The sequence below is a fragment of the Vicugna pacos genome, chromosome 13 (assembly GCF_048564905.1).
Source record: "Vicugna pacos chromosome 13, VicPac4, whole genome shotgun sequence".
In the NCBI taxonomy this organism is placed as follows: domain Eukaryota; kingdom Metazoa; phylum Chordata; class Mammalia; order Artiodactyla; family Camelidae; genus Vicugna; species Vicugna pacos.
In genome coordinates, this window is record NC_132999.1 from 44,237,783 (window position 1) to 44,260,228 (window position 22,446).

At 53.9% G+C, this 22,446-nt stretch overlaps 2 protein-coding genes across 6 annotated transcripts in view; both read left to right on the forward strand.

The window, feature by feature from the left end:
- Positions 1–6,359, forward strand: part of PHC2 (polyhomeotic homolog 2) — a 97,975-nt gene extending 91,616 nt beyond the window's left edge. For all 5 annotated transcript variants that reach the window (XM_072974832.1, XM_072974831.1, XM_031683993.2 and 2 more), the window contains 3 exons: positions 491–632; positions 1,543–1,819; positions 4,980–6,359. In XM_072974832.1, coding sequence (XP_072830933.1) covers positions 491–632; positions 1,543–1,819; positions 4,980–5,134 — 574 coding nt within the window. In that variant the 3' untranslated portion in view covers positions 5,135–6,359. The remainder of the gene's footprint in view (positions 1–490; positions 633–1,542; positions 1,820–4,979) is intronic.
- Positions 6,360–7,090: 731 nt separating this feature from the next.
- On the forward strand, positions 7,091–20,486 carry A3GALT2 (alpha 1,3-galactosyltransferase 2). The gene is made up of 6 exons (XM_006197091.2): positions 7,091–7,379; positions 8,196–8,320; positions 16,215–16,298; positions 16,507–16,596; positions 16,856–16,993; positions 19,226–20,486. The coding sequence occupies exons 2-6, from the start codon at positions 8,298–8,300 to the stop codon at positions 19,911–19,913; spliced, it is 1,023 nt and encodes a 340-aa protein (XP_006197153.2). The 5' UTR covers positions 7,091–7,379; positions 8,196–8,297; the 3' UTR covers positions 19,914–20,486.
- Positions 20,487–22,446: the final 1,960 nt, after the last annotated feature.

Consider the following 22,446-nt stretch of genomic DNA (forward strand, 5'->3'; position numbering starts at 1 on the left):
AGGGGAAGAACTCCCGGGGCCCCCCGGGCAGAGGTGCTCTACACACCAGCTAGAGTAAGGCTCTCCCCGGCCCTCCTCCCCTCAGGCTGTGCTGGAGGTCCTCCCGGCACCTTCGTCGCACTTTGCCAGGCCACTCTCCATCAGGACAGTGGACGCTGGTTTCCTGGCACAGGTAATGTTTGAAGTAGAACGTGGCAGCGCTGAGTTCTTACTGTGACCCAAGGTGTGTCCCACTTTGCAAACATTAGCTCTGTAACTGCCAGACCAGTTACAGAAAGTGAGTGGTTTCATCCCCAGGTCCAGATAGGGAGACAGGCTCAGAGGTGGAGGGACCTGCCCAGATTCACACAGCTGGTAGTAAGTGGTGGACTTCAGGCTGGAGCAAGTAGACAGATTCAAATTTTGCCGAATACCTTTACTGCTCTTATTCTTCCTGGGGCCCATTCGCCCTGCAACTGCCCTGACTTCCCCGGTTCCCTGACTCTGGCAGGTACAATGTGGGATGCACCAAACGAGTGGGCCTTTTCCACTCGGACCGGAGCAAGCTGCAGAAGGCGGGAGCCACGACCCACAACCGCCGTCGGGCCAGCAAAACCAGCCTGCCGACCCTCACCAAGGATACCAAGAAGCAGGTGAGGGCTGGCGGAGCCGGGACGCCCACTGCTTTTCCTTTGCTGCTGCTGCTGCTGCTGTCAGTGCTCCCTCCTGTTCTCACTTCTCATAATCCGTCAGGTCAAGCCTTCCCCTTGTCCCTTCACCTAGACCCACGGGTGCTCATCTTTCCCTTCTCCATGACCTTGCCCCGACTTTACCCCTTTCTTCTAGTTTCTTCTTTGACTTCTGGGGCTGTGGAAGTGGAGCTCCCCTGCCTGGCCCTGTGAGGAGACAGGCTGGCCCACTCAGCTCCTGTGTTACGCAGAGGGCTGGGGGAGAAGGCAGCCGACGCCATTTCCTTCCACCCCTTGTTGCCTCTGAACATTAGAGCGCCGGCTCCTTGAAGGTCCCTACCAGGGGTGTGGGCATTGTTCACTAAGCATGTTTTGGCACTGGCTACGTGGCAGGAACTCTGTTAGGCACTAAAGCTATGAATTGTGCTAAAGGAACTCACAGCCTAGCGTGATGCTTCAGCTCTTAAGTGTATTTTGCTGCTTATTGTTACTGTTTTGGTCATAAACCTCTTTAAGAATCTGATGAAAGCTATGGTCCAAAATGGACATACACAGGAAATTTTACATGCTCTCAGGTGGTTCATAGACCATCCCCCAAAACCCACAGGGCCTGGGTTTAAAACCCCACAGCTAGAAGAAAATACAGACATCAAATCAGATTATTGCAGTGCAGTGTGGTACATGCTCCAGTACTGGGACTAACTCTGCTTAGGATCAGAGAGGAGCATTGCAAAGGATGCTTTTTGATCTAGAATTCAAAGATACACAGTAGCAGACTACATAGAAAAGGGCGAATATACCCGCCTTTGCCCATCACTCTGCTGGAGATGGTTATTCCCCCATCCTAAAGAAAACTGTTTGTCTCTGCTCCCAGCCTACAGGCACTGTACCCCTTTCAGTTACTGCTGCATTGCAGCTAACACACAGCCAGGAAGACTCCAGCCGTTGCTCAGATAACTCAAGCTATGAGGAACCCTTGTCACCCATCTCAGCCAGCTCATCCACCTCCCGCCGGCGACAAGGCCAGCGGGACCTGGAGCTCCCTGACATGCACATGCGGGACCTGGTGGGCATGGGACACCACTTCCTGCCAAGTGAGCCCACCAAATGGAACGTGGAGGATGTCTATGAATTCATCCGCTCTCTGCCAGGTAAGGCCCTGGGAAGTTCCACACCTGCCTGGAACAGCAGGGAATGACAGGGTGTGAGAGACCTCAATGCCCACCACCAGGAGAGACTGGGCAGTTCAGTGAGTGACTCAGGTTCAGGAAGAGGGGTGCAGAGATGAGTATCACGAGGTTCCTGCCTGTAGGAGCTTACATTCCAGCTCAGAACACAGACTGAAAGTAATATTTTGTGGCTGTAATCCGACACAGTTACGCACGGGCAAGGGGTCTCTGGAAGGTGATGACATGACCAACTCTGTGTCTCTCAGGGCTGGTTGGTAGGAGTGTCAAGTAGCAGTGTAGGAAATCTGTCAAGGAGAACATCAAAATGAAGGAAATTTATGCTGGATGACAGTGGACAGGCAGGCCTGTGCCGGATGGAGAGACCGTATCATGGAGCAGCCTAAGCAGAGGCACGAAGACACGCAAGCCCATGAGGGAGCTGGGAGCCGCCCGTAACCCTGGGTGTGCAGTGCAGGTGGTCTCGGAGGCTAGGGTCTAGAAATGAGCCCTGAAAGACAAGCCTCACATCTGCACGACTGCTTTTGGTGAGACCCCAGAGCTTCTCCACTGTTCTTCCTGCCAGTCTCATCCCGCCACTGACCGGGTCAGATACTGGTGGCAACTATAAGCCTGTTTACTCAGAGACTGGAGTGGGGTTAAGAGCGGAATTCTGAGTCAGACAGAACTGGGCCGAAACCCTGGCTCTGCCACTTAAACCAGAGTGTTAGTTATCACTGTATCCCCCAAATTTGTTATCGCACAGGCACCCAGGGTGAGGAATTCTGGAGTGGTCCAGCTGCACTGTTCTGCCACTGGGACTCTTCGGAGGTTGTGATGAAGGTGTCCACCAAGGCTGGGGCCATCTGAAGGCTTGACTGGGGCTGCTGGGTCCTCTGCCAGGGTGCCTTGCTCACATGATTCTCAAGAGGGCATGGCTGTTGGCAAGAAGCCTCAGTCACTCTCCACATGGGTCTCTTCAGAACATTCATGCTTGAGTGTTCTTGTGACATGGCAGCCAGCGGTCCCCACAAGTGGTGATCCAAGACAGCAAGGGGCAACCACCCACCGTGCCCTGCACGATCCAGCCTCAGAGGTCACATACTGTCACCCCAATAATATCCACAGATAACACAGGTCAACCCCATTCATCATGAGGGACTCAGGAAGGCATGAAAGGGAAGCAAGGATTACTGGGAGCTATTTGGAGGCTGATCAGTTCATCCCAGTGATTCATGTTCCTCCCTCAGGCAAATTACCCTCACCCCCACCCAAGTCCCCACGAGTCTCGTCCCATTGCAGAAGTGGTTTGAAGTCCAGGATCTCATCCACTAACTCGGGTCCAGGCACAGATGAGGCTCTTGAGTCCAGCTCCTCAAGTATGACTCCTCTGAATCTGAAGACTTGAGAGCGAGGAACAGGTTATCCATTCCCTCCATAAGCCCAGGATATGGTGGGACAGGCACAGGGGAACCACAGTAGACACGCCCAGTCAAGAAGGGCCAACACGGGGGGCTGTGGGAGTCACTGATCCCTACCAGGGCACGTGTTGGCCTTGCCTTGGCTGGGACTCAAAGCCTGGAGTGATTCTCTTTCACTCTTGGCTCCACCCTGAGTCATACTTCCTTTGCTCTTAAAGGTAGCCTGGGTTTTCAGTGCTGCTTTTGTTCTGTATGACCTCTGACCCTTTCAGTCCAAGTGAGCAGTGTTTCTGCAAATACTGTTCTCTTAAAATCTTCGTGGGCTTTTTATAAATATTGTTGGGGTTCACTCCATTAGACAAGAACCATATCCAAAAATGTCTTCAGGACATGCCTTTCTCTACATTAGGCTGCTTCTGAAGCTGAGGGTCAGTACCCTGAATGGTCTTAGGAGCCGGGCTGTTGAATGGAGCTCTGCGAGGCACACCCATAAAGCCCCCAGGGAGCCCTGTGACCCAGCAGCTCTCTGGGGCAGCACCTTAGAGCTTTCTGAGGACTTAACACAAGGTTTAAGTCACACCCTCAGTTTCATTTTTACACTATATTTTCTCTACTGTGTCCTCGATCTGGTCTTTGCCTAGAAACCGTTTCTCAGTTTTAGCATCGTCTGCATCTGGAGAGGCTGAGGATTTTCAAAACCACAAATCCAGGCTGCTTTGTGTTCCAGTTTTCCTCAGCCTCGTCCGTCCTCACATTTTCCCGCAGCCACAGTGGGAAGCCGGGCAGCACCTGGCTTTCTGCCTGGGGTCTCCTTGGCTGGAGCACTGGGTTCAGGAGGTGTCTCACTCTTACCAGATTAACGCCAGCAACAGTGTTGCTCAATTTTCTATTTCATAACAGGGATCCCATTTCTTCCAGTTTCCAGTAACACTTTCCTCACTTTAAGCCTGTCCAGCAGTTTCCTCAAAGGCCGTCAGATGTCTCCTCAGTCTCTCAGGGCACCTCAGATGTTCACTGACACTCTCCTCAGAGTTCTCCAGCCCCTACCCCATGCCACACCCACATTGTTCAGGTTTGGGTGTGACAGCACCCCTCTCCCAGGTACCAGAATATGCATCAGTCATCTGCTGCTGTGAAACAGATCACCCCAAAGCTTAGTGGCTTAAAACAATAATGACTTCTTATCTCGGGTTTTGTGGGGCATTTCTGGCTCAGAGTCTCTTACAGGGTCTGTGTCACAGTGGCAACCAGAGCTGCAGTTATCAGGGCTGGGACTGGAGGAGCCCCTTCCAAGGGGCTGCACTCACATAGCCCCAGGGGCTGGCTGTGGGCAAGAGGGCTGCTTGAGTGTCCTCACGGCATGGTGGCTGGCTCACTCCAAAACAAATTATCTGAAAGACCGGGGTGAAGCTGCTGTGCCCTTGATGATGTAGCCTAGGAAATCCTGCACTGTCACTTCCGCAACACCTGCGACCTCCCGGGTCAGCCCGGTTCACTGAACGGGTGGGAACAGGCACACACCTGAACGAGGAGGCGTGGGTCACAGGACCACCGTGGAGTCTGGCTGCCTTGGGTCAGTCAGTCGGCCTCTCTCAGGCTGTAAAGTTAGAACAGCAACACCTTCCTCAAGGTGCGGTCACGAGGCTCAAGTGAGAAGACGCCCCTGAAGGGTGGTGGCTGCCGAGTTTGACTAACCGATCCTGTCTCTGGTGGCATCCCCTCAGGCTGCCAGGAGATAGCAGAGGAGTTCCGAGCCCAGGAGATCGATGGGCAGGCGCTGCTGCTGCTCAAGGAGGACCACCTGATGAGCGCCATGAACATCAAGCTGGGGCCCGCCCTCAAGATCTACGCACGCATCAGCATGCTCAAGGACTCCTAGGGCCGGCGCCTTCGCCCGGGCTCCTCCCCCGGCTGAGTAGAGCCAGCGGACACTGCTGGGGGCCCAGCAACGGGCCGGTCGGTCGAGGGAAGGGCCCTCCCTGTGGGGCATGGCTGGGGAGGAGGTCTTGGCACCTCGTCGATGGCTCTCAGGGGCCTTTCTTTCTGTGGGAGGGGCAGAGAGGTAGGTGGCGCAGAAGATGGGGCTTTATGCTTGTAAATATTGATAGCACTGGCTTCCTCCAAAGTCCCAATACTCTAGCCCCGCTCTCTTCCCCTCTCTCTGTCCCCCATTTTCCAGGGGGTATATGGTCAGGGCTCCCCAACCTGAGTTGGGTCACTTCCAGGGGCAGCCATCAGGCCTGGCTAGAGGCCTAGGCAGCCCTTGCCCGCCTTCCTCCACTTCTCTCTCCAGGCCTGGCTGACTCTTCCGTTGCCAGCTTCTCCCACTTCGGCCTGTTTCTGAAGCAGCCAGAAGGGTTCTCCCCCTTTACCCCCTGCAGGTGGAGAGAGAGAAGCTGGGCCCAGTGTGGCCACGCCTGCTGGCACAGACGCCTTAACGCTGTGTGTGTGACTGTATGACTGTGTGGGAGCCTGGACTGGCAGACAGGCCGCGAGCCCCCCTCTGGCTTCTCCAGGTGTTTTGTAGCAAACAGCCACTTAGTGCTTTGTCCTGGACTCTACTCCGCCTCAGGATGGGGAATAGACAAGAAGGGCGGCCTCAGTGCAGAGAGGCAAGGTCAGAAAGCAGTGACGACTAGGAAATTTTCCTTTCCAGATTGTCGAGGTGTCTCCGAAGCCCTTTCCCCACACTGTGACGTCCCCCTGACTGCCCTGCTGTGGCACAGATGGCATTAAGAAAGCTGCTGGTGGGCCAGGAGCCCAGGGGTAGGCCCAGCGAACATCTAAGGGTAGAACAGCTGGAGGGGCCACTGAGGTGAAGAAGGCAGCCTTGGGCCTTGGCTCCCTTGCTTCTTTGCCTCTGGAACTTGCCGGCAGCCATGTGAGCTGCCCATGGAGGAGGCAGGGCAGGAAGGGCGAGGGCCTGCCTCTGACTTGCCCTGTCCTCTGCAGGCCCCTGGGGAGAGTGGGGCCCTCCCTTGGGGGAGGGTGGGCGGCCTTCTCCACCTGTTCTATTCCCCACTCACACCCCCAAGCAGGGTTGGAAATGAAGGACTTTTTTAACCATTTGTTTTTGTTTTTTAAAAATAAATCTGTAAAATCTGTTCCTTCTGTGCCTTTCTCCCCTGGGGATGCCTTTCTCTGATCCTGAATGGCTACTTTTCACCTGTAAGGGGTGAGGATGTCCCTGGGTTGGGAGAGGGACGACCACCTTAACTGGACAGCATAACCTCCATGCTTTGCTGAAGTCGGCTCATGTAAGGGCGCCCTTCGCCCCAGTTCACACAAGAAAAGCAGATGCTGCTTCACACAGGTGTCCCTTGGAGTTGGAGGGTCCAGGCCCCTTCAACTCTGAGCCCCACTACCCACCATTCCCACTGAGAGACATGACACTGTGGGACAAAGAATGTCTAGGTCACCTGAGCAGAGCTCAGACCCTCCCATCCCCCATCAGACACCTTTGGTGGTTGCAGCTCTGTGTCCAGCACTGTCCTTGGGATGGCTTCAGTTCACTCAACACCTGAGCATTTTTTGGATGTTGGAATAGCAGACTGAGTCTGTCCTCAAGGAGGTTACTCCTAAGCCTCAAATAGAGTTGAAAAGGAGCCTTCCAGACATAGACCACTTGCACAGTCTCTTAACGGCGGGGCGCAGGGAAACTAGCTGGGGGACCTTTAAGAGCCAATGCCCATACCTTGGTAACTCCTGTCTGGAAAGCCTGGAGGAAGCTCCTACCTGGAGAAAGAGGGGAAGAGGGTTAGTTGACCCAGAAGATGGAGCTGGGTCTGAAAAGCCCAGTATTCCAGGAGGTAGGGGATGGCTGGCAGGACGGGCCGTCACAGGACCCTGGGCCAAGGGGGAGCGGGAGGGTAGAAAGAACCTCCGGGAGGGTACCTCGTGAGGAGGGCACCCCGGGGGCCCCTCTGCCACTCTCCCTACTCCAGGCCAGGTGGCCGGCGGGCTGTTCCCTGTGCTGCTCAGCAAGTCTCCTCGCTGGACCTGACTTGGCCTTTCTGGATGGCAAAGCCAGGCCCGACCTGAGTTTGTTCTTATGTATGTGGTGCAGAAGGGAACCGAAAGTTCTGAAGGAGGATCTGATGGATCTGAGGGACTGGCTTACACAGGTAAGTGTTGGTGCTATTTCTTGAGTCTGGGTGAAACCCAGTTTGAAGTGTGCTTCCTACAACATTTTGCTCCTGGTGTTTACACCTCACACAGGATTTTGCAAAACGTTTTTGATCATGATCAACAGTTCAAAAAAAAAGTTTCCTGCCCTTGTATACGTACTTAAATATATATAACTGAAACAAAAATTTCCCAAAACACTACCTACCCTGATGTACAATACACTCTGACCTTACAATTCCCTTTCTGTTTATACTTTAAAAATCTCAGTCATGATCCATGAAATTGATTTCCTGGCCCTCTGATGGATCATAACCTACACTTTAAAAAACCCTGCCCCGTGTAAACTTCCCAGAACTTTTCCATATTACTATCTCGTGTGGCTTTTACCCAGTCCGGGTGACAGGTGTACGCACCCCGTTTTACTCAGGAGGTCAAGGGCTCCTCGAGGTGAATAGTCCAAGGTCGCAATCTGGTGACTGGTGCCTCTGAGATCCGACAGGAGCTCTGTGCAGAATAATGTTCTCTTTGGGTGGCAAACACCATAGCCTGGCCCGAGGACCTCTCCCAGGATCACCACATGAAGAGGGGCACAAGGCCCCTGGGGAGGAAAAGGAATTAGTACAAAATGTCTCAGCCTTCAGCCAACCAAAGCAAGCCTTCCTCAGACCCTCTTCCAGGTGATTGGCCCCAGGAGGGTTCCCAGCCCCCACCCCCTTCGGGGGCCAGCTTCTCCCAGCAGACACCACCCCCCAGGCAAGGCCCTCTCAGGGCAGTTCATCCATGTCTGCTCCTGTGGGTGTGGTTTCTGACAGATGGCCTGGAACTGCTTTGTCTCAGTCATCCAAAACTGGTCACTTCTTCCCTGGCTCTGAGCTGAGAAGGTTCTTGGCAGGCTGTCCCACCAACTTCTGTACATGGCCTTCAGAGAAGGACTCAGGTGAGTGGGGACACTGTCAGTGTCAGGGGAAGATGGGGTGGGACAGCTGACCTGAGAGGAGTCCAGCCTGATGACCAGAACAGTCAAGAGGAGGCCAGCTGAGCCACAGAGGTCCAGGGAGAAGGGGCCTGAGAGGGAACATCGCCCAAGAGGTAGACAGTGGGGTGGGGGAAGACAGCATCCCTGGAGGTCTTGTTGCCTGTGAAGAGCTCGGCCACTCCTCTTGCCGCCCTTAGCTCTGGGCCCTCTTAGTGAACCAGAGGACGAAGACTTGGGGTGTGTTGTCCAGTGTAACTGGGAGCTCTCTATTCCCACTGGGAGTGACTGTCCAGGACTGCAACCTTGTTCCCACTTAAGAACTAATTACTGATCTTTAACCCCTTCCTGAAAGCAAGGAAGGCATACAGGAGCAAGGTGTGAGGTGGGCTAGAGGGGCCACCTGCAGACGGAAGTGGGGTGGAGAGGGGGTCCTTTTGAAAATATCTGAGCAAGGGATGTGGAGGAATGGGTCAGAAAGGGACCCCCATGGACTGAGGGCTCCCAGGCTGGGGCACAGGACAGGGCAGCAGGAGCCGGTGTGTGCCGACCACAGGCCTGGGTGTCGGCTGGAGCCCACCTGGACCCCCCTGGGCAGCCCTGCCTGGCTGCCCTGGTTGGGAGCGGCTGGCTGAGAGGGTTGGGAGAGTAGTGAGGGCAGAGGACTCCGCTCCAGGCTTCTGCCCGACACCTCCCATAGTGTACCTGGGGGCTCGCTCCCAGGAGCCAGAGAGGCCCAGCTGCAGCCAGCCCCCCAGCAGCTCGGCGTGGAGCTGGGCGGGGAGTGAGGAGACAGGCAGGCTTCCTGCAGGAGGGACACTGACTGGCAGGGAACTCGAGGTGCCTTGAGAGGAGCCAGGCTTGTGGGGAGGAATAACCGGGTGGGGACCCTTGGGAGACAAGCCTCAGGGCTGAGCTGGGGCCGAGTCAGAAGGAGCCCCATTGCCACTCTCTGGCCTGGAGGTCATACCTAAGTTCAAACCTCAGCCCCACCACTTCTGGCTGTGTGACCCTGAGCAAGAGATTTAACCTTCCTGAGCCCCGGTCTCCTCACACATAAGGTGGCGGTAATCATAACATCTCCCTCAAGGGGCTGTGTCAGACTTCAGTGAGGTGGGGACATGAGACACATCAGTGTCTGCGGCTATTCATAAAGAGTGAAGAAAATGGCGTTTTAGGCAAAGGAGTAACCATTTGGGAAAGAGAATGAGGACAAGGAACTCATTCATTGCTTCATTCACTTACTGAACAAGTAACCACTAACCACCACTATGAGGCAGCCTGGCCCTGGAATGCAGAGTCTAATTGAAGCCGGACACCCACAGCCTGACGGGGCCGGCGGACAGTTCCAGAGTGCAGATGGCCAGAGGTTCGGCCAAGGACAGAAGAGCGCTGGGGGGCGGGGGCCGGGGGTGGGGAGGCCGAGGAAGCCTTCACAAGGGAGGAAGCTGAGGTTTGAGGAGTGAGTAGGCACTGGCAGCGGCCGATAGGAAGAAAGCAACCTGGACCAAGATCCAGAGCAGGGAGGACACAGGGTCGCGGCAAGTTGAGGAAACTTCACAAAATGGAGCGAGATGGAGACTTAGCGGCCTGGTGGGCGGTCATCACAGGAATCCCAATGAGGAACCATGAGGTGCGAAGAGCCCAGTGAGAGTAGGGTGGGAGGAGGGAGCAGGGGTTCCCCCTGGGTGACTGGGACCGTCACAGAGAACACAGGAGGACGAAGAGGTGAGGGCAACGCAAAGTGCAGCTGGAGAAGCCCTGAGGGGGAGGGGGCTGGGCTGGACACGAAGACTAGGGAGTCTCTGGGAGAGAGAGTTGGACTGAGATCTGGTGACAATAAGGGCACGCCACACAAAGGAAGGCTGGGGCCATTGGCGAGGGCAAGGGTGACCAGGAAGCAGCCTAGAGAGCAGCAGAGCTGGAAGGCATGGAGCTCTAGACCAGAGTCCAGGGTGCAGATTTTGCTCTAAGAGTAGTGAGACCCCACTGGAAGGTCTGGGAGAGGGGAGGGGCGTGTTCTATTTATAGTTCTGAAAGCTCAGTCTGGAGAATGGATTGTTGGGGGTGAGGGATAGAAGCAGGGAGGCTGGCAGGGGGCTGTGGAAGTTGTCCAGTTGAGAGAGCCCACGGCCTGGGCTGGACCGAGAGGAGGTGAAGGCAGGAGGGTGAACCAGGGGTGTGGGTCGGGGGTCCACAGGGTGTGCCGGAGGACTGCATGTGAGGAGCGAGAAGAGGGACGATTCAGGGAGGACTCCCAGGCCTCCCGCTGAGGAATGGGCTAGAGCACCGTGATGTCACTTCCCAAGATGGAGGAGACCTGAATGGGGAGCAGCTGTCCGAGGAACATGGAGAGTTCCTTTTTGGCCACACAAGTTTTAGATGCTTGTGAGACATCGAAGTGCAGAGATGGGGTGGCACCAATGCCCCCAGCTGTCCTCTTGTCACTGCACCCACGATGCCCCGATCAACCCCACCAGGGACCCCAGTTCCAGGAGAGAAGTCTGATAGTGTGGTAGAATAAGCATTGGTCTTTTCCCTGGTTCCTGGCAAAGAACTCCTAAAACCCATGGAATTTCCAGAGTGAAGGAGTGTCTTGTTATTCACAATGAGCCCCTAGCACAGCTGCGTTTATGCCACCAGGTTACTCAGGGCAGGGCCCCGGGATGGGGCTGACACCAGGAAGACCTGATGATTAGAGGCTTAAAACTTCCAGCCCCACTGGGTTATAAAAACTCATAAACAACAACGTTGAAAGAGTTTCCAGGTTGGGAACACATCCAGGTGCCAGGAGGGTGCTGCACCCCAACCCCATGGGACAGATGCTGAGCCGGGGCCCTTCTGGACCTCACCCTAGGTACCTCTTCACCTCAGTGTTCATTTGTATCCTTTTCAATAAGCCAGTGACTCTATGTAAAGTGCCTTCCTGAGTTCTGTGAGCCTTCCTAGCAAATTATTGAACCTGAGGAGGGAGTTGTGGGAATCCCTGAATTACAGCCAATCGGAACTATGCGTAGCCCCGGGATTTGCAACGGCATCTGAAGTGGGGGTGGTGGTTTTATGGGACTGAGCCCTCTAACTTATGGTATCTGATGCTAACTCCAGGTAGATGGGGTCAGAATGGAACTAAATTTTTGGACATTTGCTTGATGTTGGAGAATTGGATTGGTTGCTGATATTGGAAAACACCCCAGAAGGTGGCTAGAACACAAGGGAGGCTGGGCAAGAGATGAGCGTGAAGAAACAGAGCTCACTGTCTTTCATTAAATAACAAAAGTAGCACATGCCCACCGTGCAGTCCACTGCTATGAAGTACATGAAGTGAAAAGCTCAAGTCCCCTCCTCCCTCCAGTCTCAGCTCACCACTAACTGGTGTGTCTTCCTCTGAATCCACGCCGCCCAGCATGACAGCCACCCATCCCATACGGCTACCAAGCCTCTCGGACTGTGGCTGATTCCAACTGAAACACACATTGGATTTAATATTGAGACTTAGTATAAAACAAGCATGTACAGTATCTCAGTAATTTTTATACTGATTACATATTGAAATGATATTCTGGATATACTGGGTTAAATTCAAATGTTAAAATTAATTTCACTTCTTTTTGCTTTTTTAATACGGCTGCTACTAGAAACTTTTAATTTACATTCCTGTCTCCCATTATATTTCTATTGGACAATGCTGTTCTAGATTTTTTTCCTACATTTTTATAAAAGCACACAGATAAACACGTCTGTAAATGCATGGGGTCCCGGGAGGGAGGAGCTTTCCCCAGGGAGGTCAGCGTCCACATACAGTTCTGTCACTTCCTCAGTCACTTAATTCTTTAGGCCCTATTTTCCATAGAGTACATGTAATTCGACCTCATCCTTTTCTTTTTTATTATTTTATTTATTATTACCTTATTTATTATTATTGTTTTTTATTTTGACAGGACGGGGAGGTACCTAGGTTTATTTATGTTTAGAGGAGGTACTGGGGATTGAACCCAGGGCCTCATGCATGCTAAGCAACCACTCTAGCACTTGAGCTATGCCTTCCCCCAACCTGATCCTTTTCAATGGCCATACTTTCCATAGTATAGGCACGCTTAATTCATTCATCCAGTTCCCCACTGACAAACAGGGGCCTCACTTCTACCCATTCACTTTTCTCCAGAAATGCTCGGAGAACCTCCTGGGCCTGCCCACTGTGACGACTCTATTTCTAGAGGTGGGAAAGCTGGGTCTGGGGTGAGTGTTTAAAAGGTAACAGCTGAGGACCCAGATTTTGCCAGCTCCTCAGGCAGGGCTGGGAAATGTAGACTTAATCTTACAGTCACTAGGAAGACTTGAAACAACTTGTTTTTTTCTAAATGGCCAACTCTGCATTTTTCCTTCATTAAAAAAGCAATAAGCGCACATTACAGACAACTAGGGGGAAAGTAAAGGGGGAAAAACCCTCCCATAACTCACTGCCCCAACACTGCAGTTTTTCCTTTTCATCTTATTTGTCGGTGCGTGCTTTCCTTGCTACGTTGTAATCAGAGGGCCTGTCAACTTTAGATCCTGCTTTTTTCATTTAAAGTTCTCACGTAAACATTTTTCCATGTGCCTGCAGTCTTCATAAAAAGTTTACTTAGCCGGTCCCTTCAGCCGGACACTAGGGCCTTTTTCGGTTATATCTGAGTGGCCTACACAATGCCTTCTCCACGGTGCTTTCTACCAAGCTCACGTCTTTCTGCGTAAAAGAAACCCACGCATCTCCACTGATCCCCGCCCCTCAGCCCCTCCAGTTACCATCCCGTGTCTCCTTTTACAGCCAGACTTCTGAAGAGTCGCCTAACCTCTGCCCGCTCCCATCCTTGCCCTCGGTGCCTGGGCCCTGGCTATCCTCCCCGACCCCGCTCTCCCCTCCTCCTTCCATCTCTACCCTCCATGAATCACAGAACTCTCCTGAGCCTGCCTGCCTGCCTTCTGGGCTCCAGCCCCCTACCCGCAACCAGACAATCAGGCCTCATCTCCTTCCCGGTCCTCAGCCCTGTCCCTCTCATCAGTGACCAAATCCTCTCCATCCCACTTCCCTCTCAGCCATTCATCACCAACTTCTCCCCAACCCACTGCCAGCACTGACCTGTCTTCCTGCCTCCAGCCAGTGCTCCCTGCCCACCCCGCCCCACATCCAAGCTAAACAGTTCAGCAGGAGCATTTTTCAAATAAAAATCTGACTGCATCCCTCCCTGGAGGAAAGACCTTTCAGGGCTCCCCATGGCCTTCAAGATGAAGTCCAAACCCCTTAGCCTGGAGTGTGGGCCCCAGCTTACCTCCAGCCTCAACTCTCACCACTTCCCATCCACACTCTGCTCTCCACCCCTGCAAAAGACCTGCAGTTCCACCTACTTTCCAAACCTCTCACCTCAGTTTTACACACTATTGTTTCTTTTTCATGGACCTCCCTTTTCCCTCCACTGCCTTCTTTGTCTGGATAACTTCTAATTCTTCAGGTCTTAGCTTAGAGGTCACCTCCTCCAGGAAGCCTCCCTAACTTCTTCCCCATCTGTCAAGGCTCAGGTGCCAGCCTCCAATTTGCCCTTAATGGCATCTCACATTTACACCAATCACAGCCTTCACAGTGCTGTGTTCCATTCATCTGTTTGTGGTCTGTCATGTGAACCCATCCTCCTCTCTCCCTGGCCACCCACATCTTTCTGACCCTAGTCCCTGAAGACAAGATCTGTGTCTTGCTCACCTCTGAATCCCTGACCTAGCACAGTGCTTGATTCTGAGCTTATGACCAATAAGTAAAGGCTGAACGCATGAACGAGCAGAAACTAGTGAACATCTTGGCGCATACACTGTTTCCTTGCTGAAGATGATCTCCTTTGAACAGATTTCCAGGAGTTGTGGCGATTGGATTAAAGGGGATGAGTACTGAAAGCTTGGATTCCCATAGCTAAGTAGCTTTCCAAAACAGCTGTAGCGATTTACATTCCACCAGCAGGTGTAAAAGTGTCTATCTCAACTGTCTTCTTGCAGTGTGGCTATTTTCATATTTCTTTCTTTTTAAAAAGTGCTCATTTTACAGGCAAAACATCCCGCCTAGTTCTAATTTGTAAGTCTTTGATTACTAGTGAGGGTGAACATCTTTCCATATCTTTGCCTACTAAATGCATTTCCCCTTCAAGGATTTACCTGTTCATATGACGTGGACTCTGCTGAGACAGGCTGGCATTCTATGAAATGACTCTGGGGGCTGTGTCAGGAGTGACTGGAGGCAGGGAGGTCACTGCTGCAATGGTCCCGGTGAGGGAGGAGCAGGCAGGGTCACTGTGGGGGCTGGGGGAAGAGGAGGGGCAGAGAGGAGGCAGATCAAAGAGGCTCAGTCAACCCACCCTGGGGACTGACAGCAGACAGTTGGGTAAGGCAGAGGGAGGGGTCGGGGTGCACCCAGGTTTGGTCAACTGAACAGAAGGAGGCGTCTGCGCTGAGATGGTGCACAGGTGGACACATACAAACACAGCTGCAAGGTGCCTTTTCAACCTGGGTACACTTCACTGGTGAAGCGGGGTAGCAGAGAAGGCAGGTGCAGAAGGGTCCGATCAGGCAGGTTTCTTGAAAGAGACCAGGTGAGGCTGATTTTGGAAGGATTCGTAGGGCAGGGACTGGAGCTGGGAGGTGGTGCGGAGAATCACGAGGACCTGTTCGGGAAGACTAACGCTAATGATACCCAACAACAGCTAAGGCTTACCGAGCTCTGCTACTTGCAAGACAGCGTTCTAATTGCTTAGTGGGTGTTAGCTCAATATCCACGACAGCCCTCTAAGGTATGTATTCTTATTATCTGCATTTCTAGGTGAGACTGAAGTGCAGAAGCCCAGAATCCTGCCCAAGGTCAGACAGCTAGGAGTGGTGGCCTGGGATTTGAACCTAGGGGCCTAGCCATGCTCCTCACCATATGGGTCCAATCTGGCTAGAGACACCAGCACCCAGTAGGGATAAGGAGAGCTGGAGGAGACCCCTGGGAGGAGCCTATTAAAATTCTCAACTTTTAGGGCCCTATTAGAAAACAACCAACCATGGACAAATCCCAAGGTCCACCTCCTCTATGCCAGAAACTGGACCACTGAGCTCTGCTGGAGGGACCTGGCCCAGTGACTGGAGCCACGATAGACATGTGGTCCCTGACCACAGCCAGACCTCCATGCAGCCCAGAAACTCATCTCCAAGCCCCTGACAGCTCTCAACTCCCAGCCACTAAGCCACAAACTTCTCCAAATCCCCTCCCAGACTCTCCCCATTCAAGGTCATTCCTACCTACCCAAGCTAAGTACCTCAACCCTTAATGTTACTGCCCACCCCCAAATATGCCTGCTGGGAAAAGCAAAGAATTACATATCTAAATGCTCATCAGAAGGGACCTGGTTTGGTAAATTATGCTACCTTCAATCAGTGGCATATTAGGCAGCTGGAAAAAGGGTGAGGAAGAGCTCCAAGTCCTGAGATGGAATAACCCCAAAGACACAATGGTCAGTGGAAAATGCCAGGTGCAGAGCAGCACAGCACGTGCTACTGTTTGTGGTGGGAAAAAACAGGAAGGAAGGGAAGGGAGAGAGAATTGCTACCATATTTATATTTTCCTGTATATGCACAGACTACCTCCATGCAGAGGAACTGGGTGGCTGGGAGCAGCAAGACTGCACTGTCTATACTCTTGTACCTCTGAATGTCTGTGCCACGTGAATAGAATAATATATTCACACTCCAAAAAAAAAAACAAAAAACGAAGTGAAACATTAAATTATGTAATTTCTCACACATGTATGTGTTTAAAAATATATCTATAAATGAGTTGCTGATGCCTCTCCCCACCCTCTAGGGCCTGGAAGAGAATCTTCTGGCGGCTGATCCTACTTGCACTCGGCCTCTTAGGGCTGCTCCTGTACGGGCTCCCTGCAGTCAGGTACAACCCCCTCCCCCCCCAGCACTTGCAGTGGGACCAGCCAGGGCAGGGTTAAAGTGGCTCTTTCCAAGGGCCTCCTGGAGGGATGGGGAGTGGTGCTGTCTGGGCCCACACAAGTGTCCTGTGGGTTCTCCCTCCTTGTAAGGAGCAAAGCGAGAGGGCTCCCGAGGAGGCTGGCAGCCCCCTCACTGCTGCTCCCACCTCACAGGCATCTGGAAGTCCTCATCCCCATGGGTGTCTGCCCTTTGGCCAGGATGCCCCTGCTAAGAGACAACTTCACGGGTCCCCTGCATCCCTGGTAAGAAGCTGCCATCCCTCCCACACCCCCTACAGAGCTCTGCCCAAGTCCCTGCCCTCCTCACACCCCTAACCCTGGCAGGACCAGGCACTCCACCCAGTGGCCCCATCAGGTAACACATCGGATAGGGATCTCCAAGGGCAAGGCCTGGGTGTGACCCATTTGTGGGTCCCTAGGGTCCAGGACTGGGGAGGTAGCAGTGACAACTCACCACGCAGGTGGATGAATGGACCTGTCTCTCCACCCCTGCCCTGGCCAGGGCCCGGCCTGAAGTCCTGACCTGTACCTCCTGGGGGGCCCCCATCATTTGGGATGGCACCTTCGACCCAGATGTGGCCCAGCAAGAGGCGGTACAGCAGAACCTCACGGTTGGACTGACTGTCTTTGCTGTAGGCAGGTAAGGCCTAGGGAGGGGAGCGGTGCTGTCCATGCAGGGAGTGGGAGGGATGCCATGTGATGCAGGAGGTGGGGCACCTGATTCTCTTGGGCCATAGAATCCTAAGGTGAAACAGGAGGCAAAGACAACAGTCGTTGTCGCAGACACCCAGGGTGAGGGCAGGCCCCTCCTTTCCCTTCCTCTCCTCCCTGGACACCAACAATGTGGAGCCCACACAGCAAAGGCAGCCCAGGGCTCAGAAGCATGTCCTAGAAGGAAACTGCTCAGGGCCTGGGGCTGGTCCACCTGGAGTCCTTGGTTTTGTGGTGAGAAAATGATGGAGGTGAGAGTGGGGAGGGGAGGGGAGAACAAGCGGGTAGACAGAAGGCTGGCCTGGCTGCAGTAAGCACACGGTGGAGGTCAGCAGCTCAGGCCCAGGCACACAGTAAGGAGAGGGGGAGCTCCCCAAAGCAGGTCTGGGAGCTGAGGGCTTTTGCAAGGGAATGAATCTAAGCTGAGTAAAGAGGAACATGAAGAAAGCGGGATACTCAGAGTGGCAGGGTCAGCAGAGGAGGGGACTCCGGGAGGAAGGGCTGTCACGGGTGGTACACAGGAAGTGGGCTGGAAGGATGGGGATGCCCACAGATTGGGACGGATGAAGCTGCAATTCTGGGGGGTGGGGGAAGGCTCATGATGACCAAGCTGAGGGAGAGGCCATGGGGGCAGGTGGAGGACAGAATCACCACAGGAGAGGAGGCCAATCAAGGGGCTGAGGTGCCCCCAGGTATAAAGAAGGAACCCAAAGTGGTAGGTGGAGAAGAAATCTCAAGGGCACTGGCCTCCCCATCTCCCCATTATCGATGGCAGGGTGTCCAAGCTGGGTATTCACTTTCCAGGAATGATGTTAAAGGGACTCCTGGCTGAGGGTGGCAATCAGATCCTAAGGTACAGAGAGCTAGAGTTCAGGGCAGTTTAAGGAAGAGTTTTAATAATGGAACAGACTGCTTTGGGAAGGCAGTGAGAGCTTTCCATCCAGGAAAAGATATCCAAAAGTCTGGGGAAGGAATTCTGTCATCAAATACCCCAACGACTGCTCAGGACCCCTCCCACTCCATCCCCCACATTCTAGAAGGGAGAGAAAGCCAGGAGGGCCCCTATGAGGCAAGGGGGCAAATAGGACCAAGGGCTGACCCATGGGCCGCCTGGGTAGAACTGCTGGCCTCTTCCAGGGTCTTGGTGCCCCCACTTCCGTTCCAGATGCTGAGTGGGATGTTCCTGCATCAGCCGTAGGGGTCAGAGTCTCTGGGTCTAGAAATTCCAGGGTCCTGAGTTCCAAGGTTCCATGAGTCCAACACCCTGGGGTGCTGAGGCTTCCTAGGTCTCTGATTCCACTTTCTCACAGTTCCACCAGGAACAGAGCAAGTGCAGGTAAAGGCAGAGGCTCCAGTGCCAAGCTGGGCTCAGATCCTGGCTTTACTCTTACCAACTGTGTATACACTAGCACAAGTTACTGAGAAATGGAGACAATACTGGTGAGGATTAAATGAGATAATGCAAATTACTTTGAACATTGTGCCACATGATAAAGGTTCAAAAATAGTAGGCATTATTACTATTATTTTAGGACCCTAGGATCCCAAAGTCTGTTCATACAAAGTTTCCAGTATTCCAAATGTCCCAATTATCTGTGTAAGGAATCAGCACAAACTCAACGATTAGAAACAATTCATTGTTATCATACCTCATAATTCTGTGGGTCAGAAATTCCGGTAGGTCTCAGCAGCAAGGGCTCCTCGTTGCTTCCAAACGTCTGTGTCTCCACTGGGACACCAGCCTGCGGAAGACAGGCGGGTGCCTCTCTCCGTGGCTAGCTTGGGCTTCCTCACTTCGCCGCAGCATCTGAGTTCTGGGGCTTCTTTAGCGAAGGGTCAGAACTATAAAGAGACAAAGGCTAACGCGCAGGTCCTCCCAAGAGCTAGCACAGCATCCCTTCCTCGGGACTCTAATGATCAAAGCGGTCTGGGACGGACGGAATACAGGGCCCCTCGAGGCAGGGGTGGCAAACCGTCGGCCAGCATCTTGAACCCGCTTTGACGGTTCTGGGACTGGAGAGCTCTGGGGTTCTGGGCACGGAGGTTTCAGGGTCACAAGGACCAGTGTGGGTAAGGCTGGGAAGCCCAACGGCTCCGCGGACGGGGGAGGGCGCCTCGGCCACACTGACTCGGTCCGGTCCCGCCCCGCCCCGCCCGGCAGGTACCTGGAGAAGTACCTGGCACGCTTCCTGGAGACTGCCGAGCAGCACTTCATGGTGGGCCTGCGCGTGGTGTACTATGTGTTCACCGAGCGCCCGGCCGCCGTGCCCCGCGTGCCGCTGGGCCCGGGCCGCCGGCTGCGTGTGCAGCGCGTGGCTCGCGAGCGGCGCTGGCAGGACGTGTCCATGGCGCGCATGCGCGCGCTGCACGCGGCGCTGGGCGGGCGGCTGGGCCGCGAGGCGCGCTTCGTGCTCTGCATGGACGTGGACCAGCACTTCAGCGGCGCCTTCGGGCCCGAGGCGCTGGCCGAGTCGGTGGCGCAGCTGCACGCCTGGCACTACCGCTGGCCGCGGCGACTGCTGCCCTTCGAGCGCGACGCGCGCTCGGCCGCCGCGCTGGGCCCGGCTGAGGGCGACTTCTACTACCACGCGGCGGTGTTCGGGGGCAGCGTGGCGGCGCTGCGGCGGCTGACGGCGCACTGCGCGCGGGGCCTGCGGCGGGACCGCGCGCGCGGCCTGGAGGCGCGCTGGCACGACGAGAGCCACCTCAACAAGTTCTTCTGGCTGCACAAGCCCGCCAAGCTGCTGTCGCCCGAGTTCTGCTGGAGCCCCGACATCGGCCGCCGCGCCGAGATCCGCCGGCCGCGCCTGCTCTGGGCGCCCAAGGAGTACGCCTTGCTGCGCGGCTAGCGGCGCCCTCGGCCCGGACGCCGGCCCGGCCAGGCCCCTTCTGGTAGCTGCGTGGTATTGGGGACGTGGGGAGACCGCGTGAAACCCGCCCGCGCCGCGGGGTGGCGGGAGGAGGCCCGGCCTTTGGGGAGCGGCTCCCCGAGGAGGGAGATCCATCCCTTCCCTGACTTTCCACGACCCAGGCAACTCCAGCTGCCTGGAGACCTTTCACCTCTGACCTTACTGAGTTCAGCTGGGGCCCCCTGAAGAGATGTTTTAGCCCCCCCACCCCATATCCTCCCACTTTTTTTTTTTTTAATGGGACTGAGGTACAGAAACGGATCGTAACTGCCTAGGGACCAGAGGATCTGTGAGTCAGTCTGTGATGTCAGCAGCTGGAGAGCCAGGACTGGCTCTCAGGCCAAACAGAGCTGCCTCTGGGCAGGAACCCCAGCTGGAGAAACAGTGGCATCCCGTTCCTTGACTTTTCCGGTTCACCTCCCCAGCCTCGGCACAGTTTGTCCATATTAAGTAATATTATAATAAAATACATTATTCCAAAGTGCCCTTATGGCCCTTTCTCCTAGAGAAACAAAGTCCACTAAAGTGACATTTCCTTGCCATGGGACCCATATGGCTGTTTGGCCACAGTATCTGGGAGATGAACTTCCTCATCCATGGCTGCCATCCAGACTTCATCCTCAATAAGGAAAAACAGACTCCCGGAATAGGACCGCGAAGTCATCAGGCCTTCCAGGAAATAGCAGAGGGAACAGGGAAGTTACCTGCTGGAAGCCTCAGAGATACTGTTTGACAGTTAGGAAAACGGAGGCCCAGAGAGGGTGGGATTTCCCTCCAGGTCTCCTGAATCGTGCATGAGGGGTTCTCATAGGCCTTGCATTTTTAACACTGTTCCCAGGTAGGAGAGCAATTCTGACTATAAGCCATCTCTGATGGTTTCTACAAGCTGACAGTTTTTACAAACCCATTCCAGTTGACGTGAGATAAATATCTCCCCTCTCAAAAGCAGTTCAAAACTAGATTAGCAAAATTGAAAAGGCCTTTTGGACTCTGGGTTACAGATAAGAACAGGCCAGGTGTTCCTCAGAATGGGTTATCGCTTGATGACTGAGCTGGAACATCCTTTCCTCTGGTGGGAGAGTATCCTCCACCTTAACCCTGCATCATTCACCAAGGGCCACACACCCCAATCCCTGGGCTGCCAGAGACCTGAGCTTGAGCCAGTGAGATCTGGATAGAGCCTGCTCCTCTTCTGACTCTCTGGGTGGCTGTGGACAAGTTCCTTACCTTTGCTGAGTCTCAGCTTTCTTATATATAAAATGGGGGTGGCAGTCACCCTCCTTGCTGGGGGTTGTGGTGCTCCAGGAAATAACTTGTCTTCTCCCTCTCTTTGCCTGCCCCCTCTCCTGCAAGTTCATGGAGTGCAAAGGGTTCGCCAAAGGACAGCCATTTCCTGTTTTCAAGAGGAAGTGATTAAAAAAAAAAGAGGAAGTGATGGCACAAGTTAGGGGTTTCCATGTGCTGGGCTGGGGCAGCCTCATGCTGCGGGTCAAGACCTTCCTGAGAAGGGGTTGGAGTCAAGGAAGCTGCAGTGTAACAGAGTGGACGATCACTTGGGAACAACTCCCTCTTTGTCTTACCCAGAGGCCAGCGGTCAGGGTAGGGGCTAGAGAGTGGCTCAGGGCAGCTCAGGGATAACAAGGAATAAGCTCCTTCTGCAGCTACTTCCATCAGTGTCCCTGTCAATCAACACTGTCCTCCGCATCCATGCTGGGACCCTCAGGGACCGCTGAAGCTCCTGAGAGCTTCCAGATGAGCTGGTGAAAATCAGGCACCCAGTCCCCCGAGTGTCACTGCCCCATGCAAAATCTCCACCTGTCCAGCTGTCCCACCCTGCCTTGCCAGCTCAGATCCCATTCGCTGAGATTCCCAAACATCGTCAGCTCTCTGGTCAGGTAGTCAGGGTTCACTGATCATAAGGGACATGGATCCATCAGGGCTACATCAAATGATAAGAACAATTACATTTATTGGGTACTTACTATGTGCTAGCACAGATCTAAGCCTCAGGTATCTATCCATTCATTTAATGCTCACATCCACCCTATAAATTGGTTACTATTATTTCCCTTGTTTTACATAAGAAAGTCAGGCATAGAGTAAGTAATTTACCCAGTGGCACACGATAGCAACTTATAAATTCATTAGTGTGAGAATAAGCAGGAAATTAAACCTGGCCAGAAGATGAAGACTGAAGGTCAGGAGCTGAGGTTGCCACTGGCTCTCAGTCTCATCTGTCCACCTCGGCTTCTCTCTGCCTCCTTTTTCCTTCTGTCTGTGTCTGGCCAACATGGCCACCCCCACCCCCTGTCCACAGTCCAGGTGCCCACCATCTCCTTACTCGTTCCTAATTTGGATAGAGAATCTGATTGGAGAGGCAGCCAGTGGTGTGCTGGTAAATGTTGAGCAACTGACTCTTTGAGGAATACGAGGCTGATCCAAATGAGGTTTTATTGGCTTGTGAACAGGACAG